The sequence below is a fragment of the Oncorhynchus mykiss genome, chromosome 3 (genome assembly GCF_013265735.2).
Source record: "Oncorhynchus mykiss isolate Arlee chromosome 3, USDA_OmykA_1.1, whole genome shotgun sequence".
Classification (NCBI taxonomy): Eukaryota; Metazoa; Chordata; class Actinopteri; order Salmoniformes; family Salmonidae; genus Oncorhynchus; species Oncorhynchus mykiss.
This window is the reverse complement of record NC_048567.1, coordinates 29,470,508-29,492,052: the sequence shown is the minus strand read 5'-3', so window position 1 is coordinate 29,492,052 and position 21,545 is coordinate 29,470,508. Positions and strand designations below refer to the sequence as shown.

The 21,545-nt window shown below is 41.6% G+C and overlaps 1 protein-coding gene across 4 annotated transcripts; it reads left to right on the top strand.

The window, feature by feature from the left end:
- The first annotated feature begins 4,574 nt into the window (after window positions 1-4,574).
- Window positions 4,575-15,797, top strand: csf3r (colony stimulating factor 3 receptor (granulocyte)). Of its 4 annotated transcripts, none has more exons than XM_021581433.2 (17): window positions 4,614-4,703; window positions 8,245-8,305; window positions 8,466-8,544; window positions 8,852-9,235; window positions 10,091-10,220; window positions 10,511-10,677; window positions 10,935-11,098; window positions 11,314-11,464; window positions 11,773-11,855; window positions 11,970-12,177; window positions 12,703-12,891; window positions 13,252-13,353; window positions 13,733-13,879; window positions 14,286-14,426; window positions 14,618-14,714; window positions 14,803-14,884; window positions 15,048-15,554. In XM_021581433.2, exons 3-17 carry the CDS (start codon window positions 8,478-8,480, stop codon window positions 15,552-15,554), a joined length of 2,619 nt encoding a protein of 872 aa, XP_021437108.1. In that variant the 5' UTR covers window positions 4,614-4,703; window positions 8,245-8,305; window positions 8,466-8,477.
- Window positions 15,798-21,545: the final 5,748 nt, after the last annotated feature.

Genomic DNA, 21,545 nt, shown 5'->3' with positions numbered 1-21,545 from the left:
CTTTGACTAATACTGTGACTCACTCTCACCCACCATGTGACTCATGCTTCAGGGGAGCCCTCTGTATTTGTGTGTGTGTGTGTGTGTGCACTCGCTCTAGTGGGTGTTTGTGTGTATGCATTTCCAGAGAGGTGACAGGTTCTCCAAGCCCTCCAGTGGAGCACCTCTCATTCCCATAACTAGGGAAAGGAAAAGGTCAATATTATAGACCGAGCTTATTATGTAAAGGATGTTGTATTTTCTACTCTGGGCAGGCACACAAGTGGACATTGCCTGAGAAGGAGGCTACTTCCCAAATGGCATCCTATTCCTTATATAGTGCAATACTTTTGACCAGAGACTCACGGGCCCTGGTCAAAAGTATTGCATTATATAGAAAATCGGGTGCCATTTGAATGCTGGTGGAATTTAGATGGGCCAAATACACTGAGTACACCGGGCATGGACTCTACAAGGTGTCGGAATTATTCCACTGGGATAATGGCACATGTTGACTCCAATGCTTACCACAGTTGTGTCAAGTTTGGCTTGATGTCGTTTAGGTTGACACGCTTGATACTTGATACTTGATACTCACGGGAAACTGTGAGAGTGAAATACCCAGCAGCATTGCAGTTTTTGAAACAAACCGGTGCGCCTGGCACCTGCTACCATACCCCATTCAAAGGTACTTACATTTTGTGTCTTGCCCATTCACCCTCTGAATGACACACATATACAATCCATGTCTCAATTGTCTCAAGGCTTAAAAATCCATCTTTAACCTGTCTTAAAATCTGAAGTCAGTTTTGCGTTGTAATCAGTCATTGTTGCTCTGGTTTTGGGCAACATTCTCTGACATATTTGACTCTTTGAATGCGCCTTATCTTTCCTGGATCATGTCGATAAACCCTCAAACACCTTTTCAAACGTAATTATCTTCTTAACACATAATCCCAGGAGGCACAGTGTGGTTAATACGACTGTGGTTACCCCCTCTATCCCCCCATCCATCCCTCATTCCCTACCTCCCTCGTCCCCTCTCTCCTCCTCTTGTCCTCCCTCCCACAGCAGCCTCTCTCTGTGAGCCCACTAGACTGCCAGTGCCACTGACCTGTGGTAAGAGGGAAATCAATAGTCAATTCCATTTTGCGGCCAGCGTTTGACAGGTACTAGATAGGAGTGGATTGGGTGCATGTAAGGAGCAGGAGCGTGAGTCTGAGCCTGTCTGACCCTCCCTCCCTCCCTCTCACCCTCCCCATTTCTATCCCCAAGCTTCTCAGAGACAGCTATGAAGTGCATGCAGCCACAGTCCTATTCCCTTTAACTATTGCCAGTTCAAAAACACTATACCAGCCAAGCAGCAGGGGTCAGGGGGACAAACTGTGTTGATGTCAAACAAGTGAATCACATATTGTAGATGTTGTATAGTAAAAATGTATAGATAAATCCATGAGGGAAGCTTCAAATGTGTATGGGTTTATCTTGAATACATTATGGGTACTTCACTAGTTGCAATAAGAGCTTTGACATGTATCTATTACCAATATACACTGAGTGTACAAAACATTAGGAATACTGTCCTCATATTGAGTTGGACCCCCTCAGAACAGCCTCAGTTCATCAGGGCATGGGGACTCTACAAGGTGTCGAAAGCATTCCACAAGGATGTTTTGTCCACTCTGTGTGTTTCACTAGAAAAGGGTCCTGGAAAAGATACGGTGCCGAATATTTACCCTGAAATGGTGTCTCTGTTAACTTGCGTAAGAAGCTAAAGGGGAGAGGCCGTCAGTGAGCAGTAAAATAGAGTACATACACAGGATTTCCAATCAAGCGAGGATGGTTCATCATCAGTCCGGGTTCACTCGGGGCCCCGAGCTAATTTTAGAGCACGCCGTTCATTAACACCGATTAAAGGAAATGATCAAGCAAAATATGTCAACTGCACGATAATCAGTTAATGCATTTTTAATTAGTGTCTACTTCTCTTTTCTCTGTTGATTTTCACCCAACGACTTGGTTATGCATTCCTTTAATTCTCTCTCTGGCGCCCTCTGATTAACAGTTAGGTTTCATTATGGTTTGTGAGGACGCAGGAGAGTGGGAGAGCGGGGATATGGTAGTTAGATTAAAATTTGAGTGGGTGAGCCTCTATGTTTGAAACCGAGGCCTCCAAAACAAAATCATTTTACAACTTAATAAGCTAATAAATGTGACACGGCGACTGGCTCCGAGTGCCCTTGAGGGTCAAGGCACAGTTTAATATCACATTTAAGAGCTGTTTATATTAGCAAAGCAACAAAAGGTTAGACAGACAGAGAGGGGCCACTACACATTGGAGAAGACAGTGGTGTATATAGCTTAAAATGGAGGAAACTCAAAAACAGGAGGTCATATTCTTATGTTGTTCCTTGAATAAGGGATCTGTAGATATGCAACATAGTCTCATGCACTATAAGTTCCATTTTAACGTATTTGCTAAATAGTTATTTATGAAAATGTGTGTTTTTTGTTTGCAGTAAAACTTTGCATATGAACAGATTTCAAAATGTATAGGTTTCTATCAGGGTTGAGATATTGGTGTTCTGTACAATATTACTGGAATCTGAAGCCATGATTCTTTATGAAAAATATAGTCTTAATGTGATGAAGAGGAAGAGCTTTAATGGCCAGTCAATAGTTCTAATACCTCATTCCTATTTGTCTTCAGATGTTTCTCTTTGGGAGCAAATATAGCAGCCTTTTACCAGGCCATTCCAGAGAGGAAGAGGCAAAGCGAGAGGATTGACTCCGGAGGCATGCAGGAGGAGGCTTATACTGTAGCGTTAAGAAGACCAAGTGAAGGGTTATAGGGTTATTATATGGGGGTGGGGGAGGGGAGGGGGGGGGGGGGGGGGGTGACAATGAGAGAGTGTAAAATTTGATAAAGATAAAAGTGAATTGCTGTTTTTATAGGTGAGGCTTATTTGTTTGAATATAAGTTTTTCGTAATGTTTATGTTGTCATTAGTGTATTGATATGTTTTCTACAAAAGATCATTGGTTAAATAAAGGTTACATTTTTTAAAAATCAAAATAAATTGACTAGAATTCTCCCATCTGATCTCACCTTCTCCCGCCTGCCCCGGCATGTGTGCGTGTGGGTGTGGACACGTTTTTCCATTGTTAGAGCTTTTCTATGAAAGATCTCAGAACAGGTTTTTGGCTGTCATTTATAAGGGTTTGCTTGTAAGAAGTTGATAACAGGAAATGGCAGTTATTTCCACTGGATAGATCTAACAACCATGCAACTGTGCTTTCACAGGTACTTGACTTGTTAATGACTGAGTTCACAAAAGCTAACCAAAAACAGGGATACACAACCTATCTGACAAAAAAAGAGAGTCAAAACAGTCAGCCACTGCTTTTAAGCTGGTCCATTGTTAGGCCTGTCTAACATGTTAATTTTTTTTTAAATAAATGATCATTATTTGGCTAATAATGTGGGCCTCAAGGGGGAATTCTGTTTTCAGTCGCCACTTCTTTTAATTAAGTACATACAGTAGTATTGCAATTTGAATACACAACGGAAAACAATCACGTTTGGCTTAGGAAGACGGGATCAATATGATGCTTGGAGCACAAACAACATATCTTCTCAGAACACTCGATCACACCTCAGTCATTTCTTCAAAAAGACTGCATGGAACCCAAAATGGTTGCCTTCACAGGAAGCTTTAAGAAGTGCTTTTATATGCCTACATTTTACAGACTGTTCTATGAAAGAGCTCAAAACAAAACCATTCTCAAGTAATGCATGGTATCTGTAGATGCCACACACTGATCTGTTTCACCTGTCCTTGTGATTGTCTCCACCCCCTCCAGGTGTCGCTTATTTTCCCTGGTGTATTTATCCCTGTGTTTCCTGTCACTCTGTGTCAGTTTGTCCTGTATGTTTTCAGGTCAACCAGTGTGTTTTCCCATACCCTGTTTCTATTCTCTTTTTGCTTGTCCTCACGGTTTTTACCTTTTCTTATTTTCTGGACTCCATTCCTGCCTTCCTGACCATTCTGCTTGCCCTGACCTCGAGCCTGTCTGCCCTTTGGTACCTCCTACACCCTGAACTGGTTTTGAGTTTTTGTCTGTACACAACCATTCTTTTGCCTACCTCTTTTTGGATTTAATAAACTTCAAAGACACTTACCATCTGCCTCCTGTGTCTGCATCTGGGTCTTGCCTTTATAAGATAGCATAATAATCAATTTGACAGTCTTTAATTTACTTTCCAGCTCTCAAATGTCAAATTTGTCCTTCACAAGAGTTGGATTAGCGTGCCTTTCTTTGAAGAAGGCTGTGACAATTGACACCTGTGAAAATTCTAAATACTCAAACTTAAAATATAATGTTTTTTCAAATAGCTTGACTAATTTATTATTCACTTGTGGACAAATGCACATAACATCGAGCATCTGACTCCATTACGTGAGATTTTTCCTCTGGGTTTCCAAGATGACTCATTAATCTATCTCAAGGCATTTAACTTGACTTCCCTATCTCTCCTGTTATGTGCCCCACCACCCCACGTCATGTTATCTTTCCTGTATATGGTGAATTCAAAATAAGGATGTGGCTGGCTGTTCAACTCAAGTGGCCCTGGAACCGGAGTTCCATTTCGCCACTCTGTTCCATCTGATCCTGTCTACACCAGAGTCTGATGAAAGTCTTTCTGGGTGCTGAGGCTGTGTGGTGAGTGGTGTTGCTCTCTAATTGATTTTCTTTATCTCTGAATCACGCTACCTACCAAACCTTCTGATTCACTTGAATCTAACAGAACAGAGCGGGGGGGGGGGGGGGGGGGGATAAAACACTATCTGTTATTGGTGAGTGAGTGAGTGAGAAGCTCAGACAAGGACATTTCATCTCCCTGTTCAACTGTGTGGATATGTCAAATGATTTACTTATTGGTAATTTAATAGGATTTAGTGACATATCATCAGTACATGTATCTAACTTGAAAAGTTTTGAATCCAGCCTGACATCATGACCTTTTCAGTTTTAATGTGACAATTATACAACAATTTTGGCATCACTACTAGCTGATCACTATCTGCACTCATACTACTTATACTCTTTTGGAATATTAATGGGAAAAAACAAAGTATATCTCTCATTCCTGGATAGTTATAAGATGTCTATGTGCTGTCAATATATGCAAAAGAGGATGTGAAAGAGATTGTTTTTCTCTTTCTGCTCTTTTATTTTTATGACAAAGTATTAGTCATTGAGAGGTCTAGTGTCTCAGGTCACCTTCCAGCAAAGAGGAAACCTCTAATCGAAAATTAAAGGGCAGATTGTCAAATAGTGATTTGTACATATCTTTGACATGTTTACCAAATTAACTAGAAGTACAATTGAAGCTTTGCGGAGAAAGAGAAACAAAAGGAGAAATAGTCAAAGCTTTAACTTTGTCAGCCTGTTGGAGGATATTGCCTAATCGAGAAAGAGGGACTGTTGTAACATTTACCACAATGGCTTAAGAGAAGAACATGTTTAAGGGGAGACAGAGGAACAAGGTATAGAACATGTTGAAATATTGTATCTTTGCAACACATCCATTACACCACAAAGGGTGTCAAAATCTCTCTGAAACAATAACATACTTTTGTGAGAATAATGTGCCATTATAGGTAGTTTGGGGAACAACCTTTTCGGGAAAAAAAAGTCCACGCCATACTTGTAAATGACATTATAAAATCCAACCATTCCATGGAATGCCTGTAGACATGGCATCTAAAGGTACTCAAACATTTGACATAAATTAGGAATGTTTATTGACCATCCTGACATATTTGTATTACACTGATAAGTTAGCCTATAGAAGGAAAATATATCATAACCCTGCTTTCCTTTAGTCGAAAACAGGAAATTGGCATTCTCATTTGCGTTTACAAGCATACTAAATAATGACGCAAGAGAGTGACATGCTAGCCGGTGACAAAATAAATCACTCCAAATGTCAGAACTTTTTTTCTGTCCGTCTCCCTCTGTCACTCTCTCGCTCTCTCTCCTGTCACGCTCTGTCTGTCAGTCTATCTCTCTGTCTCTTTCTCTCTCTCAAGGCAGCAAGGGACATTTAGGAGCCATAGGCAATTAGCTCCCTGCAATAATAATAAGGCAAAACTCTGCATAGGAGGAAGAGCGAAGTGGAGGCCTTTCTGCAGACAGATGATAAGCAGTAAATAAAAGGAGACTTCAACGGCCTCACATCACGCATCCACTACATAGGCTGCATCCCAAATGTTGGGAATAGGGTGCCATTTGGAAAGCAGGCGTCTTTTCCGTCCCCTACTCTAGGCCAAAAATATACAGGTTAGGACAAGAGGATTCTAATATCCCATAAATCTTTGCATAATTGCGGAAAAAGTCAATACAATGGGATCAGCAATACGAGCAAAGAATGACTGGAAGTTAATGTTAGCAGTACAGAAAATGTGTCATCAAAGTGGAAAATAAAAATAATTGTAGTGAATTTCATCTAACTACTCAGCAAACACATTTCATCTAACTACTCAGCAAACACTGTTTTACTGCCATTCTATTAATTTAAACGTTTTTCAGATTATCCACAGCCAATTTATTACTTAATTTTCAGACCGCTGAATGGTAACCAGAGGGTAACCAAATTCAGAAACACATTTCAATTTCCACTGGTCTGTCGCAGTTATTTCCCTATTTCAGTGATTTTTAATAGTAAGTGACGATAAATAATTTGTCAACGTTTCAGAACCTGCAGAGCCTTGGTAGACTGGCAGAGAGACAGGCACGTTTGAGAGAGGGAGAAAGGAGAGAGAGAGAGATCTCAAGGATGTACATGTTACCATCCTCAAATGAGCAATAATCAAATTCCCAACACACACTCTCATTGGTCATGGCATCCTCCATCTTAGCCATTAGGGCCTAGTTACATTTCACCTAGTTGGCATATGTATTCTAGCCAAATAACAGTAATGGGGGCAAGGCTGTGATTGGTCCATTGCCAAAGGGTTGCCAATACGTTTCACAAGGATGTAATTTTCTCAGTTATTTTCCTATTTCAGTGATTTTAAATATTAAGTGATACATTATTTGGCAACTGTTCAGAAACTGCAGAGCATGGCATTTTGAGTGGTGCAGTGGTCTAAGGCACTGCATCACAGCGCTAGCTGTGCCACTAGGCTCTGTCGCAGCCGGCCGCAACCGGGAGACCCATGGGGCGGCGCACAATTGGCCCAGTGTTGTCCGGGTTAAGGTAGGGTTGGGCCGGCAGGGATGTCCTTGTCACATCACTCACTAGCGACTCCTGTGGCGGGCCAGGTGCAGTGCACGCTGACACAGTCGCCAGGTGCACAGTGTTTCATCCGACACATTGGTGCTTCTGGGTTAAGTGGGCATTGTGTCAAGAAGCAATGTGGCTTGGTTGGTTTGTGTTTCGGAGGACGCACGGCTCTCGACCTTCACCTCTCCCGTGTCCGTACGGGAGTTGCAGTGATGGAACAAGACTGTAACTACCAATTGGATACCACAAAATTGGGGGTAAAAGTAAGAAATGTAAAAATAAATAAGAAACTGAAAGGCCTTGGTCCACTGGCAAAGAGACAGGCAGGTTGAGAAGCTTGCAACTGGAGAGAGAGCAAGAGAGAGAACGAGAGAGAGAGAAATCAAGGATGTACATGTCAACACCTTCAAACAAGCTATAATCTAATTCCGAACACACACTCTCATTGGGCATGCCATTCTCCATCTTAGCCCTGAGGGCCTAGTTACATTTCACAAGAGGTTTCACAAGGATGTGGTTTTCAGTTGCCTGTCACCAGTATGTGCCTTCTCAGCATGGAGATAACACAGAGGTTTTAAAAACAAGAGTCATATTCATTAGGCACCAAACGGAAGAAAAAGAAGAGAGACAAGCTGATCTTGTCCAATAAGAAGCGCTCAAATTTCATTTTGCATTGTGTAGTGTTTTGCTACAGTGTACCTGAAGGGGACAGTCCCAAATGACAGAGAGGAAATAACCGACCTCTCTTTTTCCTCACAGAACATATAGAGACACAAGCATGACCTGAGTGAATCGGCTGATGGCCATCTTGCCATTGGTGATTGGTGCACTCTGATCTTTAGACTTTAGAATCAGTCTTTAAGTCATTAACAAATTTCCTATGACTGAGGAATTGTGAGTATCCCAAGTGTTTCTTTGTTTGTCAAAGACAGCTGTCTAATCTTTTTTTCCCTCGTAATTTCCGTGTATCAGTTGTGGATGATGCATCTTCGCTCATGTCAGCTTGTACTGTCAAACAGTATATTCATGACAGGTTAGAAAAATATATAGTCATTATCATTTCCATTACAATTTATACGCTGCTGTCCATAAGAGCTCTGGAATTTCAAATGTTGTTTTGATTCCATTGAATGCAATGTACTTTCACCCGTTCTTCTTCAAAATCACTCATTTCACATCTTCCCCTCTCACAGGTTTGTATCACCATGGCATCAGCCTGGATAACAATGTTTGCCACGCTGCTGCTGGCTTTTGTGAACGGAACGAAAGATGGTGAGTGCTGTCTTTGTAATAAATAACCTTCTCTAAATGGCAACACCTTGCCAGCAGTAGCACAGATAAAAGAATAGACACTTCACATCCCACTGTCTTACAAATGTTGTTTTGAAATGTGAATCTTGAAGTGATCAGTGTCATTTGAGTTTCACTGAGACATGCGAATATACAGTAGGCAAGAAATATGGAGCTGTATCTCACGATAAGTATTTTATTTGGTGGCTTAAAGAGCCCCTTTTCTACCTTCTCCCTCAATGTTGCTGATGCATTGATCTGCTCTTGGCTCTCTTTCCATTCCTGACAGAGGTTCACACGTCTCCATCTGTGCGGGTACACACTTCCACCCCTGTGGTGGCCTTGGGGTCACCGGTGACTGCCTCTTGCATCATCAGAGATGACTGCCCACTCATAAAGGGGGCAGTCTGGCACCTCAACCACATTGTTTGGCACCTCAACCAACGCCTTATTCCCAGCAGTCCTGCAGCAGCCAATGAGAGTGGTAGAACCTCTGCAGCGGCCAATGAAAGTGGCTGGATCTCTACCGTTTTATATTCTGTGGCCAATCAGAGTGGCTGGAACTCAACAGTGTTTATACCTAGCTTCACAGACACCAAGGGATATCTCACGTGCTGTGTCCTCCACACCTTCCCGTGTCAGATCGTAGGAGCAGTGGAGATAAGAGCTGGATGTGAGAGACGTTTTTTTCTTTCTTTGTTTTGTTTATGCCTGTTCAGTGGTGTGCTGTATGTGTGGTCTACCATAGCTCCATTGTCATTCATAGTAAGGGATATCCCTTACCCCACATAAAAACATTACAGATGGGACCATGGTAAAGAATGGCATTTCTTAATTTTTTTAAATGTTGGAATGAAAAAAAAATGCAGGTTTGTCTTGTAGTGCCACACCTCCCTGGTTTCCCTCATGTCCAACATCTAGTACTGAACATGCTGTACTTTCATTTCAGAGAGCAGTTCTGGGAAATCTGAGCATAAAATAAGAATTCATTCAAATGTTTTTAAAGGTGGACTTGGCTCTCACACAGTCGCGCACAGTGCCTGTGCATGTGCACGGCTTCGCCTCACAGCTGTTGCAGCGTGGTAGCCACGCGACCGAAACAGCTGTGAAGTTGAGGGCTTCAACTCTCTTAGTTGTTGAGAGAATTGACACACTGTTTACTTTCTGCGTCTACCTCATATCGCTGAGTCGACATTTACATGTTTTAAACATACGTTTCACCTCAGATAAAGAATAAAAAGCTGAACTGATAATGAACAGTTCAGTAATGCAGTTCTGAAGATCATTTTCTGTTCCAAAATCAATTCAAAATCAAATCAAATGTAATTATCAAGCTCTTTTAACATCAGCAGATGTTACAAAGTTGTTATACTGAAACCCAGCCTAAAACCCCAAACAGCATGCAAGAAAGATGTAGAAGCAAGCTGGCTAGGAAAAACTCCCTCGAAAGGAAGGAATCCACCCAGGCTCTGAGGGGTGACTAACTTTTACACTGTTTTGCTCACCCCAATAATTGTTATTTTCATAGTTCCACCCACAGCACCACAGAACCTTAGCTGCCTGACTAACCTGACCAAGCCGGAAACCCTCTCATGCCAATGGGACCCAGGACAGGACACCCACCTGCCCACACAGTACACTCTCTACACTGAGATCAGGTAACAAGTGGCTATTGGTGGAGGACAAGTGCATCTGTTGTATTTTTAGATTTACATTTACATGTCAAATGTAAATGTATATTGTAATTACGATGCTATTTTTTAAATGCCTGCATATGTGTGGTGGTTATCCATAGAGAACCAGTTTTAGATGTTACTTCCACGATGCTTTCTGTGGCAACCTCCTAATATCACTATGCATAGGTGTGGAGGTTATCCAAAGAGCTTAAAGGGGAAGATGCGTAACTGTGATTTGCTCAAGAAGTTGTATTATTTCTTAATCTTAACAGGGACTTACCAGAGAGCAACACGTACATGCTGCCGCCAGGGGTACATCGCTACAAGATACCACGGACCGGCTTTGTTCTCTTCTCAGAGATAGAAATATATGTCAAGGCGGTGAACGCCTTGGGTCAAGCCACCTCAACACCTTTGCTTCTGGAGCCAATGGAGTCAGGTAAGGAAGTAGTGATTTGGGCCGTGATTTACAGAATATGGTTGTTCATATTAGGACAACCTCCGTCACACCGACTTGGTGTCACTTGTGACTCTGAAGCTGTCCTTATGCAGACACTGTAAAAAGATAGTCATTATGAAGCTCACTGTATTCTTTAAACCTAAAACACAGAACCTTATGCACAAGTACTTTGTGGCATGGTATTGAGATTAAGCTATTGCCATCATAGAAGTTCTAATATAACTCTCATATTGCAGCCAAGTTTGACCCTCCAAAGGTTCTGAAGGTCCAAGCAGAGCCAAACAGGTATGGCTGCCTAAGGCTCAGCTGGGGTCTCTCTGAACAGCAAGCGTGGGTGACCACTGTGACCTTGGAGGTGCGACTGAAAACAGCAAACAGCAAGCAGTGGAGTGAAGAACCAGTAAGAGAATGTCCATTTCCTAAGTGTCCACATACTGCAACCGTTTGAACAAAAATTATTTTGATTAAACAAAAATAAACGATCATACCAACTGTACTAGGTAACCATAAAAATAATGACATTACTGTGAGTGTGTGTGTGTGTTTGTGTGTGTGTGTTTGCGTGTGCATGCATGTATGTTTGTGTGTGCGTGCGTACGCGTGCATGTGTGTTAGGTCCCAGTGCAACGCTTAATGCGCCAGAGACCCATGGAGGTGTGTCGTCTGCTCCACGGGACAGAGTACCACATCCAGATACGGGTCAGGTATCAACAGAGTCCATGGAGCGAATGGAGTAACAGCAATACTGCAGTCACGCTTGAGAGGGGTATGTCCTGCATCAATTCTGTTTTAATATAATGTCATTTATCACTCCCATGGTACAAATCTTTGAATCTATTTCTTATTCCTCTGTTCATTGGGCTTACTTTTCACTCTGTGCTAATGAAATGTCCTATATTTTCTATCCCTCTTTTTACAGCTCTGGTAGAATGTATGTATTGACAAACACTAGGCTCTTTGGAAGTGAATTTATAGCCTACACCTGTTTAGTCTGGAAGAATTCTTTGCTTCTCCTCACAACTGAGAGGCACAAATTTGACAAGTTTCAAAATGGACACTTCTGTTGCTTTTCAGCTCCCTCCGGAAGACTCAACTCTTGGATGACGGTATCTAGGGAGCAGAAGCATAAGTCTCTCAGTCTACACTTGTTTTGGAAGGTGAGAACGACACACAGAACACATTCAAATTTGACACATCACAAACTTTGTTTCCTGTGATAGCGGTCCACACAACTTGCCCTTCCTCATTCATCTCCTTTCTGCCTTTTGTAGCCATCGAAGCAGTTTCGTGCCAATGGCAAGATCCTGTCCTATGTTGTCTCGCGCCAGAGACAACCCCTGAAAAAGGGACAGCTGTGCATCACATTGGATAACCACTGTGTTTTCCAGCTTCCCAGGGGCGCAAGGAAAGTGTTCCTAAGCGCTGGGAATGCTGCAGGGACATCCAGCCCTACTGAGGTGGAGGTGTTTCAACACAGAGGTAAAGCTTTATTAATAGTTAGATTGTGTATAAAGGGATATTTTACTCAATCTTTTAGCATTTTGTGTATTAGTCCACTGTTAATAAAATCCCAATAAATAGTATGTCAGTAGTACATTTTTCAAGATAGAGCACTTCCAGTATAGAGCGAAAATGAAATATCCCTGTTGCTGAATTCAAAATCATCCCCTACACGGTAGGCACTCCTGTAGATCTGAGAGGATTGCACATATATCAGCATTATGGTAATAGCTTCCTCTGATTGGCTGGGTGGAAATGTCACCATATTTCGTCCACCTATGCAATCCTCTGATCTAGGCCTGGGGTCAATTTAGAAATCATAATATATGCATAAGCAGAAGGTGTTATGTGTGTTATGTCAGCGTCCCTAACACCCACATAGTGCACTATTTTTGAGTCCTATGTGCACTATACAGGGAATATGGTGTCATTTGGGACTCAATCTATGGGTGTTTAAGCTTACCTGTGATATATTGTGTGGTAAAAATCTCTATCTGTCTCCAGCTCTGGCAGCGGTCTCTGACGTCAATGTCCTTCCTCATGATGAGAGATCTCTACTGGTCCAGTGGACAAGCATACATTCATCCAGTGTCACAGGCTATGTGGTGGTGTGGAGACCATTGTGGAAAATGGACCCTTCCCTCATCTTGTTTGACCACATTGACAGGAATCAATCCAGCACTCTAATATCAGGTATGGTTTATGTCAGTTATAACGGTATACATTCATAATGTACACTATATGGTTTCATTCACCTGTCATGTGTCTCTAGTTCTGTGTTAGAAGTTTGTGGGAGGACTATGTACTTCTTTTATGTGCAATTCTCCTGGCTGCACAATTAATTTATCTGCAGGGACAATAACGTTTTCATTGAATTGCATCTACAGTATCAGCTTGTGAGCGAGTGTGTTCTCTAGTTTGTTGTTTGAGTTGATTTGTGCAGATTTTTTCTTTGCAGGATTTATCCACATACTATGCATTTATGAACTTGGATCCACTGTTATCTCTTGTTATCTCACTGTATCTCACTGTTGTCTCTTTTACCGTCTACAGAGAGCATCGAGCCATACAATCCCTATGAGATCTCTGTGTATCCAAAGTATAAGGACGGGATTGGCCTTCCTCAAACCGTCGAGGCGTACTCTAGACAAAAGGGTAAGTCGGTAAATACTAACCCTTATACCTTGGACTTTGTAAGATCTTTACAAGATCAAGGGAGGTGTTGCAGGCTTCCTTTGAGTCAATGAGGTGCGAATTAGCTGCAAAACAAGCTGATGAAAGGTGTTACAATGCCTCCCTCTATTGGAGACCTATAGCAAATTACACTTCCGCACACTGCTACCACCATTACTATGAGCCTATTCTACTCTATTTATATCAAGCGCCTACGTTATAGCTCTTTGTCAGCATGACAATACCAACAAATCAAAGCACCATTAGGTTTCTGACATTATATAATTTATATGGTAATCACCACTACTTTTATTGCCATTTAATCCATATTGTCCTTAATGTTCTCCGTTGTTTATGGCAGCCCCATCTGCCGCCCCAGATCTGAGGGTGAGGGAGATTTTGCATTCTCGTATTGAGCTTACTTGGGAGGAGATTCCACTATGCCAGAGGAATGGGATCGTGCAGAGCTACCAGATCTTCTACTGGGATGAGCAGGGAAACACCAAAGGTGGAAAGATGCTCATTGTGACGCTGTTGATGATTCACCATTGATGATACAACTATAGATGACTGAAAGTTCATACAAAAGCCTTATTTTGCCAGGCTGTCATTGTAAATAAGTATCTAGGTCACACTGTATTTGGATAGTCTAGATGCTCTACAGATGGTATATGATCAACTGCTTTCTAAGGTTATGGTTAGGTTTAGAATAAGGGTAAGGGTTAAGTTTAGGGTTAGGATAATGGTCATGGTTAAGGTTAGGTTTAGAGCTAGGGTTAGTAGGTAGTTAGTGGAGCATCTACAGATGGACTATCCAGATAAAGTGTTACCAGTATTTATTCCCAACTGACTTGCCTGGTTAAATAAATGAACATGTAAACTCATACTGCAGCTGCTGTGTCACTCTTTTACAGTTGTGACTGCTGAGCTGGAAAAGAGGAGGGTGGTTCTACGAGAGCTCGACCGTTCATCCTCATACAAAGCCTTTATTATGGTTAGCACAGGTGGCGGGAGTCTGAACGGATCAGAGGTTACACTCAAAACTGAACCAATGGGTTGGTATTAGAATTTTGTCAAAAAGTAAAGTCAATCAGTGAAGTGCTTTTAAATAAAAGTAATGTGCGGTGTTATCTGAGGACTAGTCTCGCTTGCCAGACTCATGGCGCTCCACCCTATGTGAGGTCAGATACTGTATCAGTAAATTGTCTAAAACATATGTCCTAAATCTAAATCTATATATTTTCAGACGACTTGGCTATCATCTTGATAGTTATTTCCTCTGGTGTTGGGCTGTCATTGCTTATCATTATCTCAGTTCTGGTCTGCTTCTCAACACATGAACGGTGAGAACTCAACATTGACTTCATGTCAGTAAATACTTGTGTGTTTGTGCTATTTAAAAACAATACAAGTTTCTATTCTTATCCAAAGGTTGAAGATGTGCTTTTGGCCCAAGATTCCCGACCCTGCCAACAGCAGCATCAAGAGGTGGAACACATTGGATTCAATGCAGGTGCAGTATTAGGATTATCATGACAAACCATGTATTCAGTGTGTGTTGATAATCCCTAAACACAAGGGTTACTAATCTTTTAGGCATTTATGCATTTATTCCATTCTATTTAATGTTTCTGTGGTTTGACAAAGGAGATGCATGTTTATTTTTATTTTTGAAGGATACTCCCCCTGTTGAGGACATGCAGGAATCCAGCCTGGTCTATCTCTCAAATCTCAGCCTCCTGGACCTGCCCAAGAAGGGTCTCGAGAAGAGGGGTGGCGAGATCACCGATGACCCCTGGTGCCGCTGCAGTGACACCAGTGACCTGGGCGAGTCCATATGTGGCTCCCCCCATGCCCTCAGCCCTAGCTACATAGGGTCACACCAACACTCTGTTCCGTATGCCACTGTGGTCTTTGATAGCCCGTACTCAATTCAGCCACCAAGCCAATCCCATGCCTACCTGCGCTCAGAGTCCACACAGCCACTCCTGGAGGAGGACCTCGAGGAGCCCTCTAGCCCAAAGGAGTACCAGAATGTTCCCGTCCATGGGACATCTGGGGAGCAAGTTTCCTTTAGAGAATGCCTGAATGACGGCCCAGGAAGGGGAGAGTTATGCATTCTTTGGGATGACTTTCCCTTGCTTAGGGCTTTGGCAATGAATGATGTTCGAAGTCAAACCTAATCAGTGGTATTGAGATTTTGAAATGTATGCAAGTATTGTGAGATGTATGTCACAGAATGTCAACACCAATGATGTTTTCAAGACAGGGACAACATGATTATCCAGTTTGTGAATGTTAGTGCTACAAAAAAGTGCACTGAAAAATAACAATTAATAAAGTTCATGTGTGTTCATGTTGATCAATATTTTGTCTCTTCTGGTCTGAGGTAAATCATAAAATAAATATCTGATCAATACATACAACTCTGAACATATTGTAATTTATAATACTTTATAATGCAGTATATTCCGTCTTAAATTTGATCGATTATTTACATTTTAGGATACCTTAGGTTGGATTTGGAATGTTGTTTGAGATGTTTGGACCAGGTTTACAGGTAACTTATTAGATCATTTGTAGTCATGTTGGGCGAGTTAAAACCGGTGTATTTCTGAATCAAACGCGCCAAATAAATTGACATTTTGGGGATATAAAGAAGGACATTATAAAACAAATGATGTTTCTGGGACATTTTGAAGTGCCAACAGAAGAAGATCTTCAAAGGTAAGGCATCTAATTATATTGTCATTTCTGACTTCTGTGTCGCCTCCTGCCTGGTTGAAAATTATTTTCATGTGTTTGTATGCGGGGCGCTGTCCTCAGATAGCATGGTCTGCTTTCGCCGTAAAGCCTTTTTGAAATCTGACACTGCGGCTGGATTAACAAGAAGTTAACTTCTTATGGCTACCCCTCGACAACATTCCGCTGAAAAGGCAGTGCGTGAAATTCAAAAATATTTTTTTGAAATATGTAACTTTCATACATTAACAAGTGCAATACACCAAATAAAAGATAAACTTCTTGTTAATCTACCCATCGTGTCCGATTTCCAAAGGCTTTACAGCGAAAGCACAACATATGATTATGTTAGGTCAGAGCCAAGTCACAAAAACACACACAGCCATTTTTCCAGCCAAAGAGAGGGGTCACAAAAAGCAGAAATGTAGATAAAATGAATCACTAACCTTTGATGATCTTCATCAGATGACACTCACAGGACATCATGTTACACAATACATGTATGTTTTGTTCGATAAAGTGCGTATTTATATTCAAAAATCTCAGTTTACATTGGCGCGTTACGTTCAGTAATGTTTTGCTTCCAAAACATCCAGTGATTTTGCAGAGAGCCACATCAATTTACAGAAATACTCATAATAAACATTGATAAAAGATACAACTGTTATTCACAGAATTAAACATATACTTCTTGTGACGAGCAAACCCGTATCCGGGAGCGTAATCATAGCCTCAAATGCATTAGCATAACGCAACTTTCCTATTCATGAAAATCGCAAATGAAATGAAGTAAATATATTCAAACACAAGCTTAGCCTTTTGTTAACAACACTGTCATCTCAAATTTTCAAAATATGCGTTACAGCCAATGCTAGACAAGCATTTGTGTAAGTTTAGCATGGCATAATGCTATGCTAGGATCTGCTGGCAGCAGGCAACATTTTCACGAAAATAAGAAAAGCAACCAAATGAAATCATTTACCTTTGAAGAACTTCAGATGCTTTCACTCAGGAGACTCCCAGTTAGATAGCAAATGTTCCTTTTTTCCAAAAATAATATTTTTGTAGGCGAAAAAGCTCCCGTTTGTTCATCATGCTTGGCTGAGAAATCAACCGAAAAATGCTTCAACTATAACGGCAAACTCTTTTCAAAATTTGCTCCACAATATCAACAGAAACACGGCAAACGTTGTTTAGGATCCATCCTCAAGGTGTTTTTAACATGTATATTCGATAATATATCCGTCGAGGCAATTGGTTTCTCATAAGAAGTGATTGGAAAAATGGCTACCTCAGTATTTTACATGAGATTTTCTCCGGGAGACACCATGTGACCACTCGCCAAATATGGTCCCTTACAGCTATTCTCCAATGGAAATGCCTAAAAAGACGTCACAATGCTGTAGACACCTTGGGGAATGCGTGGAAAACGTAAGCTCATTCACAGCCATATAAGGAGTCATTGGCATGATGCGGTTTCAAAAAATGCGGCACTTCCTGATTGGATTTTTATCTGGGTTTCGCCTGTAACATCAGTTCTGTGGCACTCACAGACAATATCTTTGCAGTTTTGGAAACGTCAAAGTGTTTTCTTTCCAAACCTGTCAATTATATGCATAGTCAAGCATCTTTTCGTGACAAAATATCTTGTTTAAAACGGGAACGTTTTTCATCCAAAAATGTTAATAGCGCCCCCTAATGCATAACTGGTTAATTCAACCGTTGTGTCAGATTTAAAAAAAACTTTACGGAAAAAGCAAACCATGCAATAATCTGTGTACGACGCTCAGATAACAAATCAAGCACTACAGATATCTGCCATGATGGAGTCAACAGAAGTCAGAAATAGCATTTTAAATATTCACTTATCTTTGATGATCTTCATCAGAATGCACTCCCAGGAATCCCAGTTCCACAATTAATGTTTGATTTGTTCAATAAAGTTCCTCTTTATGTCCAAATACCTCATTTGGTATTAGGGCGTTCAGCCCAATAATCCAAATTCATGACACACGAGCAGACGAAGTCCGTAGAAACATGTCAAACGAAGTATATAATCAATCTTTAGGACGCTTTTAACATAAGTCTTCAATAATGTTAAAACCAGAGAATTCCTTTGTCTTCAGAAATGCAATGGAACTCAAGCTAACTCTCACGTGTACGTGCGTCACGAGCTCATGGCACTCTGCCAGACCACTGACTCATTCAACTCCCATTCCCCCCTCCTTCACAGTAGAAGCATCAAACAAGGTTCTAAAGACTGTTGACATCTAGTGGAAGCCTTAGGAAGTGCAATTGGACCCCATAGACACTGTATTCGATAGGCCAAGAGTTGAAAAACTTGAAACCTCAGATTTCCCACTTCCTGGTTGGATTTTTCTCAGGTTTTCGCCTGCCATATGAGTTATGTTATACTCACAGACATCATTCAAACAGTTTTAGAATCTTCAGAGTGTTTTCTATCCAAATATACTAATAATATGCATATATTAGTAACTGGTTCTGAGTAGCAGGCAGTTTACTCTGGGCACACGTTTCATTCAAATGTGAAAATGCTGCCCCTATCCCAAACAGCTTAAGCTTTATTTTGATGTATTACACTTATATTGTCGTGAGTCTTGAATATTGATATTTCTGTAGTTTGAATTTGGCGCTCTGCAATTTCACTGGATGTTGTCAAATCGATCCCGCTAAAGGGACTGGCGCGCGAAGGGATCACTAACAGGATAAGAACTTGTCACAAACCCAGCCATGGTCCCAGCAAAAATTAAGAAATAGGTTCAATTACCAGAAGTTCTCACATGGCCCTTACAGTGCCTTGCAAAAGTATTCATCCCCTTTGGCTTTTTTCCTATTTTGTTGCATTATAAACTGGAATGAAACTTTAATTAATTTTTATTTGGATTTCGTGTAATGGACATACACAAAATAATCCAAATTGGTGAAGTGAAAAAAAAACAAAAAAACTTGCTTAAAAAAATTCAATAAAATGTAAAACGGAAAAGGTGTGCAAGCATATGTATTCACACCCTTCGCTAGGAGGCCCCTAATTAAGATCTGGTGCAACTGATTACCTTCAGAAGTCACATAATTAGTTCAATAAAGTCCACCTGTGTGCAATCTAAGTGTCACATGATCTCAGTATATATACACCTGTTCTGAAAGGCCCCAGAGTCTGCAACACCACTAAGCAAGAGGCACCATGAAGACCAAGGAGCTCACCAACCAGGTCAGGGACAAAGTTGTGTAGAAGTACAGATCAGGGTTGGGTTATAAAAGAATATCGGAACGTTTGAACTTCCCAAGGAGCACCATTAAATCCATTATTAAAAAATTTTAAGAATAGGGTACCACAACAAACCTGCCAAGAGAGGGCCGTCCACCAAAACTCACGGACAAGGCAAGGAGAGCATTAATCATAACCTTGAAGGAGCTGAAAATCTCCACAGCAGAGATTGGAGTATACAGTTTATCACAAAAGTGAGTACACCCCTCACATTTTTGTAAATATGAGTATATCTTTTCATGTGACAACATTGAAGAAATGACACTTTACTACAATGAAAGGAGTGAGTGTCCAGCTTGTATAACAGTGTAAATTTGCTGTTCCCTCAATAATTCCACTTAGTACACCCCTAAGTGAAAATGTCCAAATTGGGGCCAAAGTGTCAATATTTTGTGTGGCCTCCATCATTTTCCAGCACTGCGTTAACCCTCTTGGGCATGGAGTTCACCAGAGCTTCACAGGTTGCCACTGGAGTCCTCTTCCACTCCTCCATGACGACATCACGGAGGTGGTGGATGTTAGAGACCTTGCACTCCTCCACCTTCCGTTTGAGGATGCCCCACAGATGCTCAATAGGGTTTAGGTCCGGAGACATGCTTGGCCAGTCCATCACCTTTACCCTCAGCTTCTTTAGCAAGGCAGTGGTCATCTTGGAGGTGTGTTTGCGGTCGTTATCATGTTGGAATACTGCCCTGCGGCCCAGTCTCCGAAGGGAGGGGATCATGCTCTGCTTCAGTATGTCACAGTACATGTTGGCATTCATGGTTCCCTCAATGAACTGTAGCTCCCCAGTGCCGGCAGCACTCATGCAGCCCCAGACCATGACACTCCCACCACCATGCTTGACTGTAGGCAAGACACACTTGTCTTTGTACTCCTCACCTGGTTGCCGCCACACACGCTTGACACCATCTGAACCAAATGAGTTTATCTTGGTCTCATCAGACCACAGGACATGGTTCCAGTAATCCATGTCCTTAGTCTGCTTGTCTTCAGCAAACTGTTTGCGGGCTTTCTTATGCATCATCTTTAGAAGAGGCTTCCTTCTGGGACAACAGCCATGCAAACCAATTTGATGCAGTGTACAGAGTATGGTCTGAGCACTGACAGGCTGACCCCCCCCCCCCCCCCCACCCCACCCCTTCAACCTCTGCAGCAATGCTGGCAGCACTCATACGTCTATTTCCCAAAGACAACCTCTGGATATGGCGCTGGGCACGTGCACTCAACTTCTTTGGTCGACCATGGCGAGGCCTATTCTGAGTGGAACCTGTCCAGTTAAACCGATGTATCTTCTTGGCCACCGTGCTGCAGCTCAGTTTCAGGGTCTTGGCAATTTTCTTATAGCCCAGGCCATCTTTATGTAGAGCAACACATTTTCTTTTCAGATCCTCAGAGTTCTTTGCAATGAGGTGCCATGTTGAAATTACAGTGACCAGTCAGTATGAGGGAGTGTGAGCGACGACACCAAATTTAACACACCTGCTCCCCATTCACACCTGAGACCTTGTAACACTAACAAGTCACATGACACCAGGTAAGGAAAATGGCTAATTGGGCCCAATTTGGACATTTTAACTTAGGGGTGTACTCACTTTTGTTGCCAGCGGTTTAGACATTAATGACTGAGTTATTTTGAGGGGACAGCAAATGTACACTGTTATACAAGCTGTACACTCACTACTTTACATTGTAGCAAAGTGTAATTTCTTCAGTGTTGTCACATGAAAATATATACTCAAATATTTAAGAAAATGTGAGGGGTGTACTCACTTTTTTGATATACTGTATGTCCATAGGACCACTTTAAGCCGTACACACCACAGAGCTGGGCTTTACAGAAGAGTGACCAGAAAAAAAGCCATTGCTTAAATAAAAAAAATAAGGAAACATGTTTGGTGTTCACCAAAATGCATGTGGGAGACTCCCCAAACACATGGAAAAAGGTATTCTGGTCAGATGAGACTAAATTTAGCATTTTAGCCATCAAGGAAAACGCTGTGTCTGGCACAAATGCTCGGCTATTACACAGAACCCAAACCTGCTGCGTCCTGGGATATAAACATTGATTTGCTATTTTACCTGAAATGCACAAGGTCCTCTAGTCCGACAATTAATCCACACATAAAACGTTCAACCGAATCGT

Coding starts and splice junctions, on each gene's coding strand:
- csf3r (XM_021581424.2), top strand. CDS start 8,403: ATGCAATGTACTTTCACCCGTTCTTCTTCAAAATCACTCATTTCACAT. Junction 11,856..11,969: donor GTCTACACTTGTTTTGGAAG/GTGAGAACGACA, acceptor TGCCTTTTGTAG/CCATCGAAGCAGTTTCGTGC. Junction 13,354..13,732: donor GGCGTACTCTAGACAAAAGG/GTAAGTCGGTAA, acceptor TGTTTATGGCAG/CCCCATCTGCCGCCCCAGAT.